Genomic DNA, 12,639 nt, shown 5'->3' on the forward strand with positions numbered 1-12,639 from the left:
AGAGGAGAAGGAAAGACAGTGCAATAAGTCTGACATGACTTTCCTGTGTACATATATGAATACACCACAGGGAGTCCCACCCTCCTGAACATCCACACGAAATTAATTTTTTTAAAAAATAACCGTGGGGGCTGGGGTGGTGGCTCAGTGGTAGAACATTTGCCTAGCAGGTGTGAGGCACTGGGTTCAATCCCCAGCACATTTTTTTAAAAAATTAAATAAACAAAATAAAGATACTGTGTCCATCTATAATTTAAAAAAAAAATTAAATAATAATAACTGGATAAATGGCAGAAAATCAGTAGAGGGAAGGGAACAGGGGTGGGGGAGGGGAGGGGAAGGAGGGGTGCTGGGGCTGAATTAGAACACGCTGTATTCCGTGCTTCTATAATTATGTCAGAATGGATTCTACTGTCTTATACAACCAAAAAGAACCAATGAAAGAAGAAGGAGGAGGAGGATGGTGGTCGCGTTGGCATTCCCACTTCCTTTATTGCACGGGTTTGGGACGGGAAGTCTCAGAGGCCGGTCTTGAGCGCTGTCAGCCCACGTGCTTTCTCAGTTCTGTGTTTACAGCGTCTGTACATCCAAATTCCCCCCAAAACCAAGAAGACCAGCGACAAGGGAGCCAACGCAATGCCCCAGGAGAACGTGGAGGAAGCTGTGGGGAAAGCAGAGACATTATCAGGATGGAACTGTGTCTCACAGCAAAACAGGAGGGGCAGGGTGGGCTGAGAAAAAAGGAAGCAGATAAATGTGCATTGGTTTCCAGAAAGTAGGTTCCTTATGCCCAGATCAAGGACATTTGAGAATGACATCTGAGGCAATAGAGACACAATCCCAGTTAGATAAGATCTGTTAATCAAAAACATCACAAAGTAGGGGCCCATGCCAAGGGACCAAGTGTTCCAAATGTGGACAGTGTGCACTTAAGATGCTGTCTGTTTACACCTCAGTGAACCATCTGTGACTTGGCCAGGGAACTGTCTGCCTTTCTTCAATGAGCATGGAGATCATGAGGATTGACCCAGGAAAACAAACTTAGAGTCAAGGTCCCGGATGCCAAGATCATTGCTTAAATCCAGCAACTGCAGATTCTATTCCTTGACATCTCTAGGTTATGGAAATATAGGAAGAAACTGTAAACCAAAAGTTAAATGGTAAATATGGGAATAGGGTGTTATTAAACACATTGTTTTTGAGGCCGGAATTTCACCTTTTTTAAGCTTTTGTTTGCCATAATCTGGTTAGACACTCAGGAATCAATATACTCTCAACCTGATTCTCCTGAGGATTCCTATACCTTAAAAATTCACCCAGATTAGAAATAAATGAAGCTTGTGATTTTTCAGCAGCCAGATGAATATGCTTATTGGTCCTTAGGAAAGGCTCAGCCTGTGCCCTCTGGGTTCAGTCACAGCATGCCCAGCCAAGGACACACAGACACAGGGCTCTGGTGAAGGAAAAATGTGAAAGGTTTCCAGCATCAGGACCAGACGAAGCACGGGTTCCTTTGGCTCACTAGTCTGATTCCCAGAGGGAGGAAGCTGCTTTTTATGGGATCCCCATGTCCAAATCTGTACAGTGACAATCTCACTGTCTTCTCTGCCAGCCTGCTCGTTATGAAAATAATCAGAAACACCACGCTTCACACATATGTCCTGGTTCTCAAACTTCCATAGGCAAGGAGTTTGGGAAACTGCAACCTTCAGCTGCCCACCAGGAAAACGCACCTGGGAATACTTGGGAAGAGTCCATGGGTCTGTGTTTTTAACTAGTGGCTCAGGTAGTGCAATTCTGGTAGCACAGAGAGCTGAGCAAAGCTGTGCCAGCTGTTGATACCTCTCCTGAAACTTGGCCAAATCATCAAACTTCCAAATTAAAGTATGTCCAACAGTTTCCTCCTAGCAAAATGTGGACATGTGCAAGCATAGTCAGAAGGCATCATTGAGATCCCTGCTGGGAATTGCTTTGGGCTAGGGGCTGTTGTCTTTGCAGTCTGTCAACAGAGAGGACATCATCTGCACCTCCCTTTCCTGCTCAATGTTTGAACGTTCAGGAAAAAAAAAAATGTCAAAAATGATGACATGAGGGTCTTGCTTTCCTTTTTTCAATGTCCTTAAGTGGACACCGGGTTAATTTGGCTACAGCCTTGCTCTTACTCCTTGTAACCTAATGGCTTTGACCTTAAAGCCACCCTGAACCCTGGAGTCTTTCAGTATCCGGCTTTTGTAGGATGGAATTTTTCAACTTCAAGATAAAGAATGACCCACCCTCTTCTAGAAGCCATGTGAGGACAGCTGATCCTGGTGATCCAAGGCAGAACCACAGGAGGACACAGGGTAGCTTAAAGTTCATAGCAGAAATTATTTTGCTATTTAACCTTTGCCAAAACTTATCTTGCTATCTGAACTTTGTATTTGAGTATGATCTCCCAATGTCCAGCCTCTATCACACCAAAAAAAAAAAAAAAAATTAAAAGTAGGAGATTTTTTTTCTGGGCTTCCCTAACAGGCAATGCAAGAAGACCACCTAAGGAATCTTCTGGAGAACCTGTAGCTTTGTTCAGCATCCATTCAACGTGTTGTTTTCTCCTCTGTCCCCAATATACATACCTTCTTTGACTGTGGTTTGTAGTGTCTGAAAACTCAGTGTATTAAGGACGACACATTTAAAATCTGTATCCAAATCCTCTCTTAAGACTGGATTAAAAATCAGCGGCACTTCAATGTAGTTCTCATTGTTTTCTGAATATTCCCTAGGTGAGAAAATATTCACTTACACATGGTATAAACATAGGCATCTAAACAGTCTCAAACTAGAAGAACCCATTGTGCTTAAATTGATTTAAAGTTTCATAAAGTCAGGAGAATTTTTCATCATAATTATCTGGGAGAATTTCTAAGCCTCTTTTAGAAGACAGAGTGTCATTGAAGATGCTGGTCATTGTAATAGGACCTCTGTTAGACTGACAACTTACATTCTCATTTTGGTTTGGTTGATGGAAAAAAAAAAAAATCTTTTTTTCTGGTATTAGGAATTGAACCCAGAGATGCTGTACCACACTGACCTATATCCCTAGCCCTTATCATCTTATTTTTTTTTATTTTGAAACAGAGTGTCACTAAATTGCTGAGGCTGGCCTTGAACTTGCAATCCTCCTGCCTCAGCCTCCCAAGTCATTAGGATTACAAGCATGTCCATCATGCCCAATCAAAATTTTTATTTTTAAAGACCCTTGACAAACAAAGATCCAGTAGTGGGAACAGAAACATTTGTTTAGGGGAATCTTGAGTCTCTCACCAAGAAATTATTCACATATTGAAGAGGAGGGCACCTCTAGGACTCCATCCCTCAGCGGTGTCACCTCCTCATTTCTACTGCCAACTGTCACTCTGAAACTCTAGTCCAGGTCAGAGGGCTGCAGAGTGGAAGAGCTCTAGTGGGGATATCTGCCATTCACAATGTCAGCGGAAGCTGAAGACACTTCACTGCTATCTATTCACATGAATAAAAACCTTGTGGAATGGATCCACTGGGACTACTTTTGTTTTATCTGGAAGAAAAATGTGTTCCTTTAAGTAAATGAATAGCATGAGTGAGCTGGCACAGAGCATTTAGTCGTGGCCAAGTCTTCCACAACAAAGACTCGCAAGCCAACTGTTACGCTAATCCACGACCTTTTTATCTACTAATTCGCATCCAGAAAGAATTTTTCTGATACGTCTTTCAAAAAGGACAAAAGAAAAGCAAGCAAAAGTTCAGGCTGATTCAAAGCATCAAAACGATAAATTTAAAAACACTTGAGGATTTGGAACGTGGAATGGTCTCCCTTCCTCTCACACAAATGCCTCCCATTTATGAAGTCTGATGCTTCTAGATTCAGAGTGAGGAAACATTTTCTGGAGATGACTGCTTATGAGAACTGCATTCTTTCTTTTATTAGACACTCTGACAGCCTACGATTCCCCCCAAGAAAAAGAAGAGGCATCCGTACAAATACTGGAGTTAGCTCTCAGTCTTTTGTCGGAATTTATGAAAATATTCGAGAGTGAGGTTGACAAGTGGCAAAGGGAAATGTATCAACTCCAAAATGGTTTTTTTTTTTTTTTAAGCCTGCAAAATCAAGAAATAAATCTTTAAAAACAGCTACAAAACGCAACATCCATACCAACTAGTCAACTGAAACTTAACTCACGTGGGTCTAGAAAAAGTTTGATTCTCAAGATAATTTTTAGCAAAATAGAAATTTTAAAATTCAAAACAGTCTCAAACTAGAAGCACCCCAAAAGTTACTTTTTTGTGAAACCACCCCAAAAGTCACTTTTACTGTAGTATGTGTGTCAGATTGATAGGCTGGATGTGACATTGTCTCCAGAAGGAAGAGGGAAAACTACAGAGGTCTCACAACAGAAGGCCCTCACCCACTTACTGGCGCGGCCCCTCGGTCACACGGCCTCCCGGGTAGGCACTCTCGATTTGGGTGCTGTTAGCTGTCCACCACAGCAGGGTGGTGTCAGGTGTGCTGGCTCCCAGAAACACCTTACACGGGATTGTCAGTCTGGACCCTGTGTTTAGCAAGACACGCACACCCAGCATCAGCACCCAGCATGGGCAAAAGAGTCACCCCAGATCCTCACATCTGTCCACAAGCCAAAGCAGGGGACCCCCCTCCTTGTCTTCTCAAACACCCCTCACTGGCCAGTTATTTTCTAGAAGGAAGATTAGTTTCCCCAAATGATTCTGTTCACACCGAGCGTTACTATTTAATATTCAGCTTGACTTCACCAATGACCACTCCTCTTCTCTGGGACCTTCTGAATTCGGTGGCTGCCTTCTTCCACCATGGATCCAAAACAAATCCAGATCCATGTGCAGATTCTCTCTCTTTGCCCACGGCTGCTCTCAACATGAACATTTCCCCCTGAGAACTCCAAGGTGGCTGGCATTTAGGATTAACCCTCTAAAAATCCAATTTCATTTTCTAAGGACAGCGCCCTCTACAGTTATGTGATGTGATGGCACTGGACACCCCTATGCTGCCTCTTTGTAAGTCACCAAAGGAAAAGAATAAATCCTGCCCAATTGTTTCTTCCTCCTGGGAATATGTATCCTATGGGGTGTCTTTTAATGCACCTAGCCCCACTTCAGGCTCAGAATGCCCTCCTTTCCCCATCCTTTGCCACTCCAGTGACTTTAAACGCTTCCCCCAGCCATGGGAGTGCATTAAATCCAGGTCACATGACCGCACCATGCACTGCTGAAAGCAATTGATGGGGAGCAGGGTTTCACTCAGCAGAGGGACATTGGGAGCTGGGGCACTGGCATCCAGGGAGCACCAACCAGTGTCCCCACTACCCTGGTTTCCTAGTAGTTTCCAGAGTCAAGGTGGCCATGCAGGATGCAATTCATGTAGCAGCCAGCTATCCCCGCAACAGCTCAAAAGCCCTCTTCCTATGGCCTCCATTTGAAATTTAAAACTCAAAACCAAGGCCAAACAGAAGTGCAAAACCATTTTTCTAAAGCACTCCATAGCCAGGGCTTGATAAATGAGCATCAGACCCACCAGACTATTATACAAACACAAAGACACAAAAGGGTGTGCTTATTGACATACAGACCTCAGTCTGTAGCCCAGCCTGCCCCTGAGTGTGGCTTTTTGAACTTCGCTAAGCCGCCATGTCTCCCTGGGCGGCTTTTCCTTGTGAAAAATGGAATTAGCACCTTCCCACAGAGAGAATGTTGGGATCAAATAGATCCCATTAGACACCGTAAATGCTCAATGCACAGCCATCCCAACCCAACACTCTCATCAACTGCTGTTAGTACGGCCCACTTATGCACCCTCACTGCCTACTACGAGGGACTGAAAAGGAAGTGTGCCGGCCAGGACAGCCTGTGCTCAATTAGGGTGAAAACAAGGGAACTTCGCTGGACATCTTCAACATGTTACTCAACCTATTGATAGCTACTGCAGTGTCAAGAAACTGTCTCTGACCACTGCTGAAGTCACCTAACCAGTGGAGTCTCAGAAAGATCAGCCACATTTGGGTAATGTGAATTACTTTTAATTTACTAAAAGTGAAGCTCTGTGAGGGTTTCGTGCTGTTCATCTTCTCCTACAATTAATAACAGCTGGCAAAATGTTCAGCTTTCTACATTTAAATTTTTGTAGGTAGGATATTCATGAAGTGAAGTATCCTTGCTTTCTAATAATGTCATTTTTTAACAACAAAAATGTTCCCTCCCGTTTGTCATCTCAGCCCGTACACTGGGTTCTAAGGTTCCCACCCAGGCACACTGCCACCCTACAGGGACAGGTATGGTGTGGTCAGCAGCCACAAAGTCCCAACCCCCTGACTCTGTGATTTCAGGCACCACTGCGGGACCATGGGTTGTACGGTACTTGCATGCCTTACCCAGAGATGTTGATATGGTCTGGAGGGGTGAAATAATCACAGGAATGGTCTCCTCTTTTCTTTCTGAGAAAGATGTAAGGAAAAGAGATTCCATTAGGGAAGCCTTCACTTCAATGTGAGACTCAGGTTTCATTGTTCAGCTAATCAACCAAGTTCTCCTTCACAGTGGGGCCAGTCATTGTGGGAACTGACCTTTTGTCTGGCAAAGGAAATAGGCTCTCCACGAAATCGAGCATCTTTGGCCAATGCTTTTCCCAGCAGAGACATTACTGGAAGAGGCCACAGTTACACATTCCTCTGACAGTCGGGCTTTGTTCTTTCCTCCGTGATAAACCATTAACCGTTGCCTTCCCAGGCTTCCTGAATGTGTGTTGATGATGCCCACGGGACAGGTTTGACACAAAGGTCCCCCCACCCCAGGATGCCCACACAGAATACTGAAGCTTCTTCAAGAGCAGGCACAGGGGCTGGAAGGCCATTTGTTTGTAAAGCTAATCCCACACTGGGTGAGAAATACAGTAACCCAGCTGTGGCTGCTAAAGTCTTGTTAATTGAGGAGACAAAACTCTGGGAATTGGAACCAGCTTGAACAAACTGGGCACCTGAAGTGGAGCAAAAACGATGGTATGGGTGCCGTGAAAGCTGGGAGCTGTCTGCACGCCCGCCGGCCTTACCATCCTCCCTTCTAGGAAAGGGTATTTTGAAATCCTCCCGTGAGTAAGCATTAGGCATAGGCGGAGGAGCAGATGGATTCGTGACTGTGGCCAGAGGCCTATTCCTCTTTTCAACGTCACATTGCTATCATATGCAGGTTGAGGCAGTCAGGTAAGAGAAAGAAGCCTCCCAGACTGCTTATCTCAATGACTCAACCGTGAGGGTGCACCAGCCTCTCCCTAGGGAGGGCTTGTGAGACAGATCGCAGCCCCTCAACATCCAGTTTCTAATTTAGTACTTCTGCGTTAGACCTGAGATTTTGCTTGAGTAATCAGTAACCAGATGATGAGGCCCCTGCTGGTCCAGAATCCTCCCCCCCCAACCCACCCTTGAGAGTCACTGCGCTGCAGAGGGTCATTTCGCTACGCAGTGTAATATGTAAGTCGGCCGCCCCCTAGTGTTCCTGTGCAGTATCGCATGAGCGAGATAATCATTAGGGACTCGTTGAAAGAACATCTCAAGTCAAACTGGCTGTGGAGGAATAAGAAGTTAATATGAATGAATTCTCTGCAGGACAGTAAAAGAAATGGAATCTAGGGACTTCCACTTATGGAAGAGGTGATTTTCCTTATAATAAAACAATCTCTGGATTCTCTAGGAAAAGTCTCCCTCACAGGCTCATTATAAGTCCCCTTAGAAGAATCCAATTGTGCCATTCAGTAGGTAAGGAAAGTGGCATACTTCCCAGGACAGAGTCCAGGACTCATGCATCTTCTGCCCCTTGCACCTAACTCTTTGTCTGGCACACAGGAGGTAAGCAATATATGTCCAGCAAATGTTAAATGCTAGCCAATACTGTTCACGACAGTGTTTTCAAGTATAATTAATCCTGGTACAGGCTGAACAACCCTAATCCGAGAATTCAAAATCTGAAATACTCCAAAATCTGAAATTTCTTGAGCACCGACATGATGCCACAAGTGAAAAGTTCCACACCATGAAACTTTGTTTCATACATAGAATTATTTTAAATACTTTATAAAATTAATCTTACGTGCATAAGTTGTACATGAAACATAATTTAATTTCATGTTCGGATTTGGATCCCTTCCCAAGGTATTTCATTGTGTATATGCAAATATCCCAAAGTCTGGAGGGAAACAATCAAAAACCCTAAATATTTCTGGTCCCAAGTATCTCAGATTGGTGGTACTCAACCTGTACCAAAGGCCACCCGGCACACCTTAGGAGAAAAAAAAATAGAGAAAGGAATTTCCACTGGATAAGCTGATGCAGAACCTTCTGGTTGAAAAATCCAGTAAAATCCTAATATTCTAAATTATATATGAAGTTGCAGCAGCCGTGTTCTGATCGCCAGCCCTGTAGGAGCAAATCTTTGACGCTGACTTTTGGAAGAAAATATCCAAGGAAACCGTTGTGGTGAGTTTTAGCCTCCATCTTATTACCACTCAGGGTAATTCACCTTTCCTCACACCACCACCCTGATGGCTTATTAGCCTGATGCTTTTGGACAGTCCTATCTGTTTTCCTTTGCTTTCATACCAAAGATATTCTAGGGATTCTTTGTGAACCGAATTTGCTCTGATGCTTGTTCTTGAACCAGGAAGGACAGGCACCTTGGTGGTAAGTACTTACTGTTGACGCGGAGTTTGACGTTCCTAGTGACGTTGTATTGCCTGCCCTTGTGGGCATATGTTATGGCACATTTGTAGTAGCCCGCATCCTCCACAGAGACATCATGTATGAGTAAGTGTGTGGTCCCCTCCACACCTATAAATTTCTCATTGTTTTCATCCAAAGGGACAGAACCCTTGAGGGAAAATATATTTGATAATTACATTATATAATAATACATATCTCAAAAGCTATGATTTGCATCATCAGAATCAACCAGTGTTGAATTTGCAACCCAAGAATTGCCCTGACATTTACTTCACTGATTTTATGCTTTGGGCATAATTTTAGCTGTATTTTTAGGAAAAAGAAATTTGTCAACATATAAAACAAATAAAATGGCTTGATTTGTTTAGCCAAGATATTTAAAGCATATTTGTTCAAGTACAGATATGAAAAAGAGATGAACTCTTCTTGGAAAAATAGGCCATTTAAAATACAACTTTATTTCTGACTCAACTGCTTCCTACTGGCTTCAGGAAATACCCAGGAAGATCACTATTAAATAGTCACAATGACTTTGGACAACAATATTTAGAAAAGATAATGATGCAGTAATCATTTTTAAAATATTTCAACTTTAGGAGTTGGTAAAGATTAGTCAGAAAAAAAAAAACAAGTGGGAGAAATGATGTACACTTTTCCTATAAACACCAAGTTCTGTGGATTCTCTGAAGAATAGAACCCACAAGAATGAGACCTCCAATACCCTAAGAGAAGTGGAATAAAATTTAAGAAAACATCCTAATGAGAACACCATGTCCTGGGGAACATCTCTTTCAAAACCAAAGCTTCCAATAGTCAAATGAAATCATGAGTCATTTCAGAATCTTACTCTGAAATGACACAGACAAAACTGAAATAGTTAGCCACACGGCTCACGCAGTATTGCTTTATCATACATCTAATTAAAAGGAGGGATCTCGTGTTTCCTAGCGTGAGTAGTCAAATATGCAAGGTAGTTGTTCCAATGCTATGTGGGGAACAGGGTTAGGGTTTGGCCTTCACCACCCAGCAGCCGGGAGACCTTGGGTAAATTCCTTATATTTCCTGTCATCTGGGAAGCGGAGAGATCAACAATCCCTGCTTGGCTGGGCTACTTGTTGGCAAGGTTAGAAGGAGCCTGGACATAGTGCGTGCTCAGTAATGCTTAGCATAATTATGGAGGGAGCCAGTGCCGTCCAGCCTCTTTATCCATCAAGCACTGAGCTAAGCGCTTCATACACACCACTCCATTGAACCTTCAAAGCAGATTAACTACATGCTGTTTTACAACAGAAACAGGTTAAAGAGGTGAAGTAGCCCAGCACTGTGGCCACACCCCTAATCCCAGCAGCTCGATGGGCTGAGGCAGGAGGATTGCAAGTTCAAAGCCAGCCTCAGCAATTTATCAAGGCCCCAAGCAACTTAGTGAGACCTTGTCTCAAAATTAAAATTAAAAAAGGGCTGGGGAGGTGGCTCAGTGGTTAAATATCACTGGATTCAATCCCTGGTCCCAAAGGGGAAAAAAAAAAAAAAAAAAGAAAGAAAAAGAAAGTAGTTTGGCTTAGGCTAAATGAAGGAACAGGGTTTAAATCCAGACCTGTTTTCTCCAGATCTGTGCTCTTTTCCTCTCCAGGCAAAAATCTTTTATTTGCCCCCTTCAAACTCTTTCTAAAACAAAAGAGAAGTCTTATACAGCTGACTGGGCTTCTTCATAGGAGATGGCTAATATCTACTTTCAGAAAATCATCTCATAGTTTCCAGTGTTAACCGATTATATATATCTATCTGTAGATATAGTTTTCAGTTACCGGTCGATGGCCTATGTCAAATATTGGCAAACTTTTTCAGGAAAGGGCCAGATAGTAAATATTTCTGGAAGCTCACAGTCTTCCTGGTCCTCTGCAATGTGAAATCAGCCACAGACAGTGCATCCACAAATGCCCATGGCTGAGTCTCAGTAAAACTTTACTTATGGACACTGAAAATTGAATTTTAGATAACAGTTAATGCCATGGGACATTCTTATTCCATTTTTTTAAAAAACATTTTTAAAAGTGAAAACTATCCTTAGCTTATGAATTGCACAAAAACAGGTGAGGTCTACACATAGCTCCCTGCTGATTTGTCTAAGAGCCAGCTCTTTAACTTTCCAATGATCTCACTAAGAACCATTATAATATTTTATATTTATTCAACCAGTGAGGGGGAAACCTGTGTTCGTATTTACTTCTTTAGCCCAAAGATTAATTGTCAGGTGCTTTAAAAAATAAACTTAAAAATATATACAATTGTCACATAAAATAACAAATGACCAAGTAAAAATCTATTTTTATTTTTTAGCTGTTTCCTACTCTGGATTCATTTTAAATTCTGACTTCACAAATCACAATTTTGAGGAATTTTTCTCAAGCCATGTAAAGAAGACATTAATTATAACCATTTTTAATCATTTAATATATACACATTTCAAAGATATAAGTATATGATATATACACATATGAATACAAGTGAAAGTATTGTCTTCAGAAATGGATATTATATATCTTTTCTATGACTGTCCAAACACATTTTAATAAAATGGAATTTTCAGAGCTGTACCTTGTACCACCGAGTCTTCAAGTCAGTTCTGTTACGGGTGAATTCCCTCAGATCAGGGCATGCTAACAACCCAGAGGCAGACAAGGTTAGGATTTGCGAGTATGAGATGAACGGTAGGGAAGCTTCTGTGTTCTCAAAAACTCTGAGCTCAATGGACATTTCATCACAGTGAGAAGCATTTCTGATTTAAAAAGGTGGGGGGGGGGGGGNTCTCTGTTTCTTTTAAATCTTTAGGTACAAAGAACATAACATCATAATTGCTATACAGAAGCAGTAACGTGACCTACACTTTTCACCAAGGGACCCTTCATGAGCCTGATTTCAATACCATTCAAAGCCAATAAGAAATCCCCAAGTCCTCTTCAAAAGGGTTTAACTAAACTGGGCATGATGCACATGCCTGCGATACCAAGACTTAGGAGGACAGCAGGTTCAAGGCCAGCCTCAGCAATTTAGTGAGACCCCCACCAACTTAGTGACCCCCGGCTCAAAATAAAAAGGTTGGGGCTGGGGCTCAGTGGCAGAGTGTTCACCTAGCATGTGTGAGACCCTCGGTTCAATCCCAGCATCCAAAATATACAATAAAGTAGAAAAACACAATTATCTCAGCTAAGTTCCTAGCTACCTAAGACACGTTACATATCAACAGAGGCAATGAGGATGGGTTTTGTATGTGGGGTGAAAATTACTTGCCCAGAAAAATATATAACAACATCTATTCAAAGAAGCTACAAAGTGTGAAAAATACATGAAAGAAATGTGATAAGAACTTACTATCTGAAAGTAAAAAATAATTAATTCAAATGTATAAGGCCAGTCAGTATCTGTATTATATTTCATATCTGGTTTGGAGGGAAAAAAAGGAAAAATAGATAAACAAACCTTTTATGCACAAAGAAATGCAAAAAAATTAACTCTCACCTTTAAAATTACATAATTTCACTACAGGTTAAAGAAATGCAAATGGGGACAGGTTCAAAGAACAGTGCACACCTGAACAATCATCATCAAGACCTGGTCACAGCTACTTGGCACATGCCAGGTCCTGAGCTGGGTGCTCTACCTGCATCATTTCATTTGTCCTCTGAGGTAGGGTTATTGTATCATTTTCAGATGAGGGAAATTAATAACAAAAATGAATTTCCTAAAGCTGTGTAGCTACAAAGAAATGAAATCAAGTCTGGAAACCCTGTGGGTTTCTGGGAAAAAACCATAAATTAGGGCAAACCAAACTTACCAGACATAACTAGAGTCACAAACTTGTTCACATCATTGATCTTGTAATTCC

General features: G+C 42.1%; 1 protein-coding gene across 1 annotated transcript in view; it reads right to left on the bottom strand.

Moving 5' to 3' along the window:
- Positions 1 to 467: 467 nt before the first annotated feature.
- The window catches only part of Il1r2 (interleukin 1 receptor type 2), a 67,737-nt gene continuing 55,565 nt past the window's right edge, over positions 468 to 12,639 (bottom strand). Inside the window, exons 4-9 of the mRNA XM_015505007.2 lie at positions 11,352 to 11,532; positions 8,730 to 8,904; positions 6,420 to 6,482; positions 4,433 to 4,568; positions 2,616 to 2,758; positions 468 to 661 (exon numbers count right to left, since the gene is read on the bottom strand). Coding sequence (XP_015360493.1) covers positions 519 to 661; positions 2,616 to 2,758; positions 4,433 to 4,568; positions 6,420 to 6,482; positions 8,730 to 8,904; positions 11,352 to 11,532 — 841 coding nt within the window. The 3' untranslated portion in view covers positions 468 to 518. The remainder of the gene's footprint in view (positions 662 to 2,615; positions 2,759 to 4,432; positions 4,569 to 6,419; positions 6,483 to 8,729; positions 8,905 to 11,351; positions 11,533 to 12,639) is intronic.

This window comes from Marmota marmota, unplaced genomic scaffold (genome assembly GCF_001458135.2).
Source record: "Marmota marmota marmota unplaced genomic scaffold, marMar, whole genome shotgun sequence".
Lineage (NCBI taxonomy): Eukaryota > Metazoa > Chordata > Mammalia > Rodentia > Sciuridae > Marmota > Marmota marmota.